The sequence below is a fragment of the Copadichromis virginalis genome, linkage group LG2 (assembly GCF_057382275.1).
Source record: "Copadichromis virginalis isolate Kocher_CV1m ecotype Utaka linkage group LG2, C_Virginalis_male_GT1.1, whole genome shotgun sequence".
Taxonomy (NCBI): domain Eukaryota; kingdom Metazoa; phylum Chordata; class Actinopteri; order Cichliformes; family Cichlidae; genus Copadichromis; species Copadichromis virginalis.
The window spans coordinates 35,142,557-35,154,524 of record NC_140619.1 but is presented as its reverse complement, the minus strand read 5'-3'; the positions used below and the strand labels follow the sequence as shown (position 1 = coordinate 35,154,524).

At 39.3% G+C, this 11,968-nt stretch overlaps 1 protein-coding gene across 8 annotated transcripts in view; it reads right to left on the bottom strand.

The window, feature by feature from the left end:
- Window positions 1-719: 719 nt before the first annotated feature.
- Window positions 720-11,968, bottom strand: part of atp11c (ATPase phospholipid transporting 11C (ATP11C blood group)) — a 42,003-nt gene continuing 30,754 nt past the window's right edge. For 2 of the 8 annotated variants that reach the window (XM_085432558.1, XM_085432594.1), the window contains exons 14-31: window positions 11,616-11,824; window positions 11,384-11,455; window positions 11,209-11,282; window positions 10,998-11,101; window positions 10,710-10,891; window positions 9,672-9,938; window positions 9,338-9,509; window positions 9,121-9,223; window positions 8,864-9,009; window positions 8,002-8,061; window positions 7,244-7,371; window positions 6,596-6,731; window positions 6,444-6,509; window positions 6,180-6,283; window positions 5,890-6,046; window positions 3,710-3,818; window positions 2,695-2,726; window positions 2,387-2,417 (exon numbers count right to left, since the gene is read on the bottom strand). In XM_085432558.1, the coding sequence (XP_085288684.1) occupies window positions 3,714-3,818; window positions 5,890-6,046; window positions 6,180-6,283; window positions 6,444-6,509; window positions 6,596-6,731; window positions 7,244-7,371; window positions 8,002-8,061; window positions 8,864-9,009; window positions 9,121-9,223; window positions 9,338-9,509; window positions 9,672-9,938; window positions 10,710-10,891; window positions 10,998-11,101; window positions 11,209-11,282; window positions 11,384-11,455; window positions 11,616-11,824 (2,085 nt within the window). In that variant the 3' untranslated portion in view covers window positions 2,387-2,417; window positions 2,695-2,726; window positions 3,710-3,713. Of the gene's footprint in view, window positions 2,418-2,694; window positions 2,727-3,709; window positions 3,819-4,704; window positions 4,796-5,889; window positions 6,047-6,179; window positions 6,284-6,443; window positions 6,510-6,595; window positions 6,732-7,243; window positions 7,372-8,001; window positions 8,062-8,863; window positions 9,010-9,120; window positions 9,224-9,337; window positions 9,510-9,671; window positions 9,939-10,709; window positions 10,892-10,997; window positions 11,102-11,208; window positions 11,283-11,383; window positions 11,456-11,615; window positions 11,825-11,968 lie in introns of those variants that run through there. The other 6 variants (XM_085432582.1, XM_085432575.1, XM_085432608.1 and 3 more) reach the window with 6 other exon arrangements.

Genomic DNA, 11,968 nt, shown 5'->3' with positions numbered 1-11,968 from the left:
ATTTTTTTTTCTTATTTTTTTAACATTTTGATTTTATAAAAAAAAGTGGCTGGAAAAAGGTTGCATTAAAAATACAATCCATTCTTTTTACTTTTAATTTAGACAGGCAAAATTAGATTTGAACACATTTTAAGCTTCGAAAATAGCATTTCTTTTTTCCATATATATGTAACTTAAAGGTTTATATCTGGTAACAAAGCAGGCAGCCCCTTCTGTGAATCATCTTACATCCAGTTATCTCTGGCACAGGTCTTTAGGTGACCAAACAAAACAAAAACAAAACAAAACCCCTGCTTTCCATATAAATCCTTAAAGTCCCTTAGGCCTAACAGCTGCATTTGCCATTGTGCAGATGATTTTTTTAAATTTTATTTTTACAGCTATTTAGGTTACAGTCAGGGAGATTTAATACACAGCATGTTTGAGCAGAGATCAGCGAAGCAGTAGTTAAAATCATCATAAAGACATATTCTATACAGATTGGCATCTAAACATAAATAATCAGTAACAATGATCGCTTTCAACTTCAACTTGCAGTTAAACCACCAGACAAAAAGTAGTGGCATTGGGTCCGAGGCTAATTTTTGGGATGCTGAATGTCTTCACAGAGGAGGGTCTGCCTGCCTTTGTGTAGATAAAATTGACTATTTAATGACACTGGCACAGTCTCACAACAGAGCTGTAGTAAAACAGGCCAACTAAAATGACACAAAGCAGAACACGCTCCACAATTTAAAACTGAAAGTAATAAAAAATATAACATTTGTGAGTCAAATTACATTTACTTAATAAATATGCAAAGTACACAATATACACTTGTGAAGAAAAGAAAGGGGGGGAAAAGAAACAAACCAAAGCATCATCAAAAGTGTCTGAAATCATGTAATTATGTTTAAATGGAATGTATGAAGCACTACACACAAGTTAAAGGAAGAAACAAGGGGCCGAACGGTCCACTCCAGAGAGTAGAGTCTCACAGTGGCATTAACTATTCCGATGAAGCTGGTTTTCTTTAATCCCCAACTTCAGCCTGACTGAGACAAAATAAGCAAACTTGTAAATGGCTAAGAATACAAATACCTCATTTAGGCTCTAGTACATGTGTGACATTATGTGTAAGGTGGTTACTGTTCGTGTAATGTTCTTCTCTGATATGTGCGTGTGTGCGCTCAGGCATATATTCATGTGCCTTGGTGACCATCTACACAATGCAGAAACCAGTTTCCTTAATAGTGCAGAAAATGTCTAACAGAACTACATCAGTAAGGTTTCAAGTAATCCTGGTTTACATTACACACAGGCATTTGTGGCTATTCTCACCCAGTGCATTTGCCCTACACTTGTGTCACACCCATACAACAAAACATCACTTTTAGGGCACGTGAGTGCGGACAGACTCTGATCGCATTGCGTTCATGTTTTTGGCTTCGAGCAGATGCTAACAATATATCTCTATACTACTGTACATATATTAACTTTCTCATTCAAATCTGACTCTCTTGAACTATCTCTGAGGTTGGAATATTGGAGGTGACGCTCCAAGCAATGTCTCATTGCCAGAATATCCTTAAAATCTCTAATGCATTTCTTAGCCTTACATAAACACACGCAGTTTTTGGACTGAGGGTTGAGATGACCTCTGCTGACCCCTCATATCTTAGTATTCAATATAAATGGCATTACTAGATACAAATAAACATCTACAACCAGAAAACCACTTTAACAGTCGTTAAGCTGATCTGAGCTGGGCTGAAATCACATTCAGTAACTTTTCATCCCAAATGATTTGGATCCGTTGAGGAGTGTGTTTACTAAAATATTTGAAACAATTTAAAACTTAACAGTTGAAAAGTGTAATAACACTAAAGTAGAATAACCTCTGAAACTGTTGATAATATATTAAAAAAGCTTGTAGAATGCAGAGACTAAACGTTGGTGGAGTTGTGTTCTTTTGAGCCTTCTTTCATGCACATTTAGCATTCTTGAAGTGGATATTTCAGCTGCTTGTTAAAACAGCAGATGAATAGAGCTACTGACAAGGCAGCCATGTATGCATTCGCTTCTATAGTAAGGTACAAAAAAAAAAAAAAGAAAGAAAACTCATGCCTGGGGTCTAAGTAGATACTGTATAAAAGAATGTAGAGCACTGCTCTGTAAGCATGCATGAGAGGTGGCTGCTTTTTGAGGTTGGACAGCGAAGGACGGAGAAGGAGACACACAAGTCAAAAGACTTTTAAACCCTCTCAAAGGACCGAACGCGTTTCTTCTGATTTTTTTCCATCTCCTCCTTTCAGATGGCAGACGTTCTTCCTTGGTACGGGACCCTGAATGAGGTTGACGTGACTGTTATGAGTCCTCGATGCCTTTTAGTCGCGCTCCTTTAGATGCTTGTACGATAGTGGCATTACTGCTGCAATCTGAAAAGGATTGGGTGAGCAGATGTTACCTGATGTCTTCGTCATAAGTTCATACCAACAAGAGGACAAGGACGAGACACCTTGAAATCACACCCCAAATGAATAAGCAGTGATTAACAACATGAAGGTCACTACAATGCCACCGGTTTCCTCCACCAGATTAAAAAAAGAAATTAATAAAGGAAATGATCCCGATTTGATCCAAGTCTACTGAATTTCTGAAGCTCAGCAGAGACACTAAGCAAATACAGAAGGTTAGTGCTGACTCTTTGTTTACCTTGATGTTTGTAGGAGGGATTCCAATGATGGCTACAGGGAAAGTAGAAATGTGAGTTAAACTCTGCAAGCTGTCATACAGTCTCTTTCTAAAATTGCGCAACCAGAGACGATGGTCAATAGTGACGGATATGTGCAACATTCAGTCCTTCATCCAGGGGGTGGACAAAAACTAAATGTAAACACCTAAGGATATTTAGCACAACATCACAACACAATGGCTGCTTTTCATTATTCGCGGTGTTTACATTTTTTTGTGTTTGGTATTTTTTTTCGTCTACCCCCTGTCATGAAGTAGCATTTGGGCAGAGCTTATGCCAACATCACATCATGCACCGAGTCATGCAATGCACTCACATATAAAACAGTAAGCAGACAGCCACGACCAATTAGGGTTTGGATATACACACAGAAGACCGTGACCACGACAAATGATTAAACCACATTGTTACAAACAGCACATATATTTCAGAAAATGGGGCCAAAATCATAGGCCAGCCCTGCTGTTTCACACTGTTGGGTAAAGAGGATGAAACCACCACAGACACTTCACACACAGACACTCTTACAAGGTCCAAAAATGCGAGAGGCTGAAATAAAAATTTGGATTTGAAAGCACATCTGCGCATGCAGAAAGGTAAATACAAGCTGGGCATCGAAAGGGAGGCTGAAAGGAGCACGAGCTTGCACAAAAAAAACAAACAAAAAAACAAAAAACTTTTGAAAGATTAGGTCAATGGATGCTTTCACATATCAAGTGAGTGCACCATTTGGTCAGTTTAATAGAAATGATTAAACAAAACAAGAGGCATGGGAAAAGTGCATCTCTTCAGCCAGCCAATATGAGCCTAACACAACACACAAGAACACAAAGAGTCTAAATAAATGCGGCCTTTATGCTACCGTCTTTGATTTCCTTGTTAAAACTCAAAGTTAGAGATGAGAGAGCTGCTGGACTGGTTGACTGGGGGAGCAAATCACTGATTGGCTTAAATGGCCTGAAAGTTGGCTGGTACCTGTTTAACTGACAGTATTGGACTCATCTGAAAAGGTTCTCATGAGCAGGGGCCTGGCTGACGACCGGGGTGACTGGATGCCCCCTGCGCTTGACTGAACCAGCTTCTTCTAGAAGGGTGAGGCAAGAGACACCAGTGACGACACTACGCTGATAATCACATACATACTTTGCCTTTCTCACCATCTTGTGCTCTCTTTTGCACACAGACATAAATATATAAACAAAGAACAATTAAATACATTCAGAAAGACTTCAAAGTAGACATGTAGACAATGAAAATTAATCCAGGAGCCATTTTAGACAACCCTTCTAGGAATGATCCGTTTTGGAAGCCCTTTAGTCGACTTTTTAATAGGTTCAAATAATATAGGGTTACTATTCTTGCAAATTTCACAAAATAAGTATGTCTTAAGACATATACAAACGCACACTCACACAAACACACACACACACACACTGTCAGGCTTGAGGATCCAGGATGAGGTTGTGAATTTGGGCCTCATGCAGGTACGTTTGGATGCTGTGATGTGCTGCAGCCACCTGACTGGACATGCGAAGGCAGCAGGCAGTGGAGCAGCAAAGGCAGCTGGGAGGAGACACTGACTGATACAACTAGGCAGACAAGCATGGCAGACTAACAGCAAGTTTTTAGCATGGACAACCTGTCCTACTCCACACTGCTGGAAGAGATGGCAGCGTGCCATTCTTCCCAGTGTCACAAAAAAGAAAATCCCTCAAGTCAAGGTTTAAAATGGTGCCTTCCAAGGATAGCATTCCTGATATGTGACACAGTACATCAGAAATTTGAAATGTCTGACCTAATCTGTCCAAGCAAATTGGACTATTAAAATCTACAAAACAGCAGCCTGAGTTATTATAGGTGAAGAAAGGAGTCGAAACAGTGGGAGAGGAAGGACACAGAAGTAGGAAGCAGGCAAGTGGTGCACAGACACAGAAATTCTGAAGTATAAAAGCTGACAAAGAAAAAGAGACCTCAGTCACTCCATGAGAAGCTGTGAGAGCTAGCGGTCTGTGACAACATGAAGATAGTGGATGTCCCAGAGGAAGGAAGGCGATGTTTCATCTTTAGGGAGGATTGTCCAGAGAAGTAAGAGAGAAGGAAATAAGAGGGTGAGATACTTATGAGTGTGTTAAAGAGCAAAGCATTAGCACTAGTTAGGAAAAGTAGGAAAGGTGAAAAATGAGCCTAAAAAATAAAAATATGTGCACCATACATACGCAAGTCCTGAATATTGTACAAATCTGCAAGTTATGTGGCTCTCCACAAATATGAGCAAAACTTCTCATTCAGTTTATTACTTCTCCCCCATCCAAAAAAGGAATAAAAATCAAGTCTAGACACAATACCAAAAAACCCACAGAAAAGAGCAAGAATACCACCAATCATTTCCATCTGCTTGCAAACACATTAGAGAGCCCACTGAAATGACAAAATATGCCTCTGGCAGACTTCTGGTGGAAGTTAAATAAAAACAGCCTTCAGAAATAATTCAACAACAGGCATAATTTTAAAGATGCACAGACACTTAAAAAAATTATCTCTTGGTACACAAAATATGTTTTGGGGGTGGTTGGCTTGTTTTTTTAGGTTTCTTTTCAAACCCTTTCTTCTCTCATTAAACATATCTCTTAAAACTCTCATAGCTTTTGGCAAACATGTGCAACGTAATATATGACAAGCTAACCGACCCCCTAATATAAACCTGCATAATGTACGTCATGCTTTAAATAGCCAGCAGAGGGCTGTAATAGATCAGATATTTGTGCTTTCAAACGTCTTTTTTCCACTTCTGAATAAAGTCAGATGTAATTTACCCCTCCCACCATCTTCTTCCCAATGATCTAACACCAAAGCAAAGGAAGTGTGAAGAGAGGCAAACAGCTCTGTAAAGATCTGCATTGCTCTATGTTAGCAAAGCCATGCAAATGTTACAATCAGCAATCGCATTAAAATTCCTTGATTTAAATCCTTCCCTGAACAGTACTTCATAAACCTCTATCAGTTCAACCTAAAATATATTAAACATATGCTCCATCAACAAAAATAACCATTAGCAAAAATAATAATTAGAAAAGAACGAATAAAGGGAAGGGAGAGAGAGAAAGAGAGGGGGAGAAAAGAGAGAGGGAGACAGAGAGAGAGAGTTATAGCACTACCTGTCGAGCGTAAGGGCCGCGGGGCTTGCGGAGCACCACGTAGAGGATTTCTGGCAATAGGCTGAGCAGGATGAGCACGATGATGACCAGCCAGGCTGACACCGAGCTCAGCATGTTGGCAAACACAAAGTATAACCGTTGCTGTCTCAGGAAAGGCCTGGGGGAGAGATGACACTTCAGTTTATACTGTCTGGAGGAGATACATGTTTGACTAGAATGAAAAGGCCAACTAAAATGACTACAATAAGATTTGTTTTTTTGTTTTTTTTAATCCTCAGTTGAATTCTAACCATATTACTCCTCCCCAGAAGAAGCTGAAAAACACATAGAAAGCCAGGGAACCCCATATCACAAAGTGGTTTATCCATGTCCAGTGCCGTGTATCCAGAGCCAACTAGAATGTTGGAGAAAAGAAAGTAGTAAGAGATCTTTTAAAACACATATAAAAGAACTTTGCAAAAGACATGACTAACAAAATATCTACTTCAAACTCATATGTCCACTCTAATGATAGACGTTTTATAAATGTCAAAATAAACAGGGGTAGAGCTTACCTTTAGTGTTACAGTGAAAACAAGGATGGTGAATACAATCGTTCCATATGACCAGTTCCCAAAAGCCTAGAGTCAAAACAATAAAACAATCAGCAGTTGTAGTTAGGAGACTGTAGATATGAAACCTGTTTAGAAGTGGATTTAAATCAAACCTGGCCATTATCCTGCAGGGCTGGGTTGCTGAACAAAAACCAAACACCAAAGAAGAAGACCAAGCCGTGGAAGACTCCCAGTAATGTCCAGTAGAGAAATGGTCCCCACCGTAACATGGCATTCTTACCGATTTGTCTAAAGATTTGAAAGAGGAAAATTAACAAATTTATTTACTTACTGTGTCTTTGTGTAACATTTCCTGTTTATCACACAAAAGGACAACACCATTATATAACATATTAATGGTGGCCAAAAAAGTTACTGTGTAAATACAAATGAGCTACCATCAAAATTAGTTAACTCAACTTCACCAGAAGAACTTTGTAACCTGTTCATTAAATATTTATTTTTACTTTTTTTTACTTTTAAATTACGCCTGAACCCAAACCAGGACTTTATTTAGTAACAATATTGTATTGTATAGTAAAAGTATACAATATAATTCTGTACCTAAATTCAAAATAAACACATTAGTCTCCGGATAGTGTTACCAATTCTTTAACTAGTGAAGTGTTGCACAGACACAGAAATCCTTCCAAGTCTAGATTTAAAACCTAAGAAAAGAATCTCCTAATCTCCATTACTGTGGGATTTTTGATGAAAGGACAGAACATAACAAGCACATCTACTTTTATATCCCAGTTTACCTGTAGAGGGTAGCATTTTCCAGGAGCATCTCAATGGAAATATGCTGTTCGAAAAGACTGTAAGCCAGGATGGGCATAGAGGTGAAGCAGATGTTGTACATCGTCAGATAGGCCGCATCATACAGGGGCTGGGGAGGATGGGAGCAGGAGGAAAGGTTGACGAGGGAAGGGTTGGTAAGGAGGAGGAGGGGTTAATATCACAGAGAGGACACAACTCATACACACAACCATAACTTGAGCACAGAGCACGTCATGAGCAAGCTTATATACATCTTTCATGTGCTTGTGAAAGATCTATATCAGAGACCAGTGGCATGATGGGGAAACCAAAAAAAAAAAAAAAAACAACAACAAAAGAAAAGAAAATCACCTTCACCTTTCACACAAAAATATAATCACTCGGTGATCTTAAAAAGGATGACAGATGTCATAAGAATAATAAAATTAATCCTTGTGCTCAAAAGAATTTCCATAAGATTTTTCCCCTATTTAAATTTTTTTTCTAAGACTAGGAAAACAAACAAATGCCACCAGGATTCCAAAATATCCATATTGTGTCATGGTGTATTCGTGGTGGCACAGTTTTGCCTATTTATATTGTATGACGATAACAAAGTGCATACATCCCAGGGACAGTGAGGAAAGGGGATTGTGAGGACAAGAGCTGAGCAATCGGGAGCACACAGAGGTGTGATTTTAGGAAACACTACTTCCTTTCATGTTCAGAATGTCTTTGAACCTCAATTAGATATACTTACTTGCTGGGAACAGCCGCAGAAGAACTGGTACAAAAACTGTGGTAAGATGAAGCAAAGATTCTGCAGGCGAACAGAGAATGAAAACAGGGTCATACAGAGTTCAACCTAAAAAAATCAGTCTCGCATGTAAGACTATATGTGTATGAGCGTGTGTGTATCCATCCATTTCCTTCTGCTTATCAAGGATTCAGGATTGCGGTGGAGCTAAAGGTTGTCGGTCTATGGCTAGACTGACAAAAAGAGACAATCACTCGTGCTCACGTTCACACCTGCCAATTTAGATTGTGGGAAAGCCAATGTATACAGTGAGAGGCCACGCACAAGCAGGGAGAACATGCAAACTCCAGTCAGCCAGTGGATCCAAACACAGAATCTTCTTGTTGTGAGGTGACAGTGCTAACCACTGCACCAGTGTAAAGATACCAAATGGCTTTTGGTGGGTACTAGATGTTGACCAATATAGGATTTTTAAGATTGAAACTGGTATTTACTGATTTACAAATCCAATGTATGGGTCAATATTTCTTTTCATTCAGGCACACGAAATGCCCACATATATCACAAACCTTTTTTATCTGACAAAATGTAACCATGCAGGTTAAACATTAGCTTGTTTTATTTCCAAATCAAGATGCTGATTAGTCATTTACACTCTGAGCACCTGATCGTTGTGTTTGTAGCATTCCAAACATGTGTTTTCACAAAGGGGAAGTTACAACTGGTGGAAAACATTGAGACCCATATTATGGTCATGTTATGCTGATACTGACATATCAGCAAAAAGCTAATATCAGTCAAACAATATATCTGTCAGGCTCTAGTGGGTGCTCCTAGTGCTCCTGGACACAGAATCTCCACTTACCTTATAAAAGAAATACTGCACCAGGTGTGCAATGCGAACATAGTAGAGATGCCCATGTCCCAACAAAAGTTTCTTGAGGTGCTTCAGTTTGGGGATGGCATAATCACTGTTCCTCACCGCCTGTCGACCCTCTTTCCCCTTAATGCCTGAAACACCAAGGCCCAAAACAAATTACACATTTCTGCACTCCACTACACATAGAAGAGTAATTAAAGATGGCTAAATCAGCTTCAGCATCACATCGTCACATTTCTTACCAATGCCTACATGAGCTTCCAAAATCATGCTGACATCATTGGCTCCATCTCCAATGGAAAGGGTGATTGGGCTGCCTTTGGAGTTCTTCACCATTTTAACTATCTATAGATAGATTGATACAGAGGCACAACAGCTGAATAAAATCAGAAATAATCTTTCACTGTGAAAGAAATCAATTCAGTTTTATTTCTCAGCTTATTAAATCACTGTTCTGACCTGTGCCTTTTGTAAGGGAGCCATGCGGCAGCAGAGCACAGATGTGCAGTTTTGACATATCTGTAGAAATAGGTCCTTATAGTCATGTAAGTTGTTTTCAGAGGATGAGTTGAGCACCATCGACAGAGTGGCTCCATCTACTATAAAACCATAATCCTGGCTGGACCAATTCCTGCAATACAGAGTAGACAAAATAGTTTAATTGTTACTAATGTTTTTGTTTTTTTTTTAAACTATTGCCCCACAACCCCCTAATAAAAAGCCAAAAAAATAAATAAAAATCAGAATAATGTCAGTACATAGCACACAGGCTTTTGTAATCTAAGGTGCCAACCTGGCAACACGTGTCTTTGCTGGTGGTGCATCCTGTACAGTTTTCTTGTGGTACTCGAGCAAGAGGTCATGCAGTCGGTCCTCACGCCTTTTTCCTGGAGACTCTAGAGTACGCACTGTTAGCTCCAACAGCTCTGTGTTCCTCTTGAACAATCTGCAAGCATAGCAGGTGGATTTGGCCGTCTCCATCTTGTCTCCTGTTAAGACCCACACTTTAATACCTGCTCCCTGCAGAGCCTCCATAGTCTCTGCTGCCTCCTCTTGAAGACTGTAGAATAATAAATAGAAAAGGATCATTATGACTACTAGCAGCAAGAATGCCTACAATTATGTATAGTTTATATACATGTGTTTAAAAAAAACCAAAACAAAAAAAAAGCTAAGCTAAATTACCAAATTTCATGTCATAATGGTTTGGGAAGGCGTGGTCCTTTAAAAGTGTGAGTGTTTGTGTATTAAATGATGAATAAATGGTGATTCAGGAATATGTTTACTTCCTTTGTTATAGGCAATGCATGTGTTTTAGACCTAAACTTTTGCAATTTATGCAGTCTATTTTTAAAAGCTGGAATCTTTGATTGTAGGTCACAACTTAACCACAAGATGGCAGTGTGAGCTTAAATTAAAACGCTCTAAAAAGAAGGGCTTTTAGCTGATATCAAACTAATCAGATGAAAATAGAAAGCCAAAGTCATACATGGTGAAAAAAGTGACAGTTGATGACATTTAAAACATCCCCAAAGGGAGGAATTAACTCATTGCAGCAACATAACAAAGAGCAAGTCCAGACAAGGCTTGGTGATATGCTCATCACAGGCTTTTGCACTCCTTTTTGTGCTTTTGCACTCACTCCTCTTCCTTTTGGCACTGATGTTTATTAAGGGGCAAGAACAGCACAAGTATGTGGATTTAAGGATATTCAGCAGGTTTCAACACGAAAAACTACGTCCAGATGAACAGAATCAACATATTTGGGGTTTCAACACAGCAGTTTCACAATTAAGAGCATCACAGTTATACATTTTGTGTGAGCACCCACCGATCTTCAACAGCAGTAGCTCCAATTAGATTCATTCCAGTCTCCACTTGGTTGTAAACAGCCATGAGCTTCTCCTCTCTGTCCTGCAGAGCCAGTCTAGCTTCCCTTAATCCTGAATCTACCTGGTCATACTCCTCAGCAGTAAGATGTTTGTAGGCCACACACAGTGTCCGGTAACCATCCTAAACAGTAAAATAGCAGCTGATGTTATAAAAGCCAAAATGTTATGCAATGAAATCATTCCAACAGTTGGAAATTTAGGAAAACGAGATGTTTTCCACCACGTACTGTTGCATTACGCTCCACATGCATGCGTATCTTTTCAACTTCCTCCTGTTTGACTCGGGGGAAGATGGAGGAGTCGGCTCCCTTACAAAAGAGCAGTGTTTCACCTGGGCACGAAAAACACACTATTATACAGACACCCAGCATCAGGGATGTGCTGGCCAACGCTATTTTATTAGCATTCCAATAACGTTGACAGTAACCTTAAGCTCACCTGATATTGATCTGACGATTACACTCATTCGCCTTCTGACTGGGTCAAAGTTCAACACATGAAGCAATTCATACCTAAAGGATGTACGCAGAGGAAATAAAAGATGTAATTTAAATACAAACAATAACTGAGATTTTAAAAAAAGAAAAGACATTCCAAGAAATGACTAACTTACATTTCAACGTCATTTGTCCTGTTGAGAATTTTCATGGTTTTACTTTCGAGGCCAAGAAATGTGAAGCCGTACCTGAGATCGAGACAAATCAAAACACAAATGGCTTTTATGTTCTCAATAAATATTATAACGAAATTATACCAGTTACATTTTCCTTAGGTTTATCAATTCCAACTGTGTGCTTGTCAAATAGCCACCTGAAATCACTGAGTCATGACACCCAACCTCTTACCTCATTGCACCCTGGACCAAAGCAATCTCATCAGGTGAGGAGGCTATAAAGCCCCTCTGCTCCTGCAGTGGAGGGACCACTTGTCCATCTACCATTAATCCATCCACCTGGTCTATCCGTCCATCTTGACCTTGACCCTGCTCTGTAGACTCCTTTACCTGGACTGTGTGGCACAGGCACAGGGCACGCAGAAACAGCTCTTCCCTTTCCTATGAAAATTACGTAAACGTGGCTTAATACTGTTAAAAAAAAATGTAGGGCTTTACAAGTAGAAAATTCATTCATAAACCTTAAAATAAATTCATAAATCTTTTTTTTACTTAATTATTAACAACCAAACAAGGAGCTATATA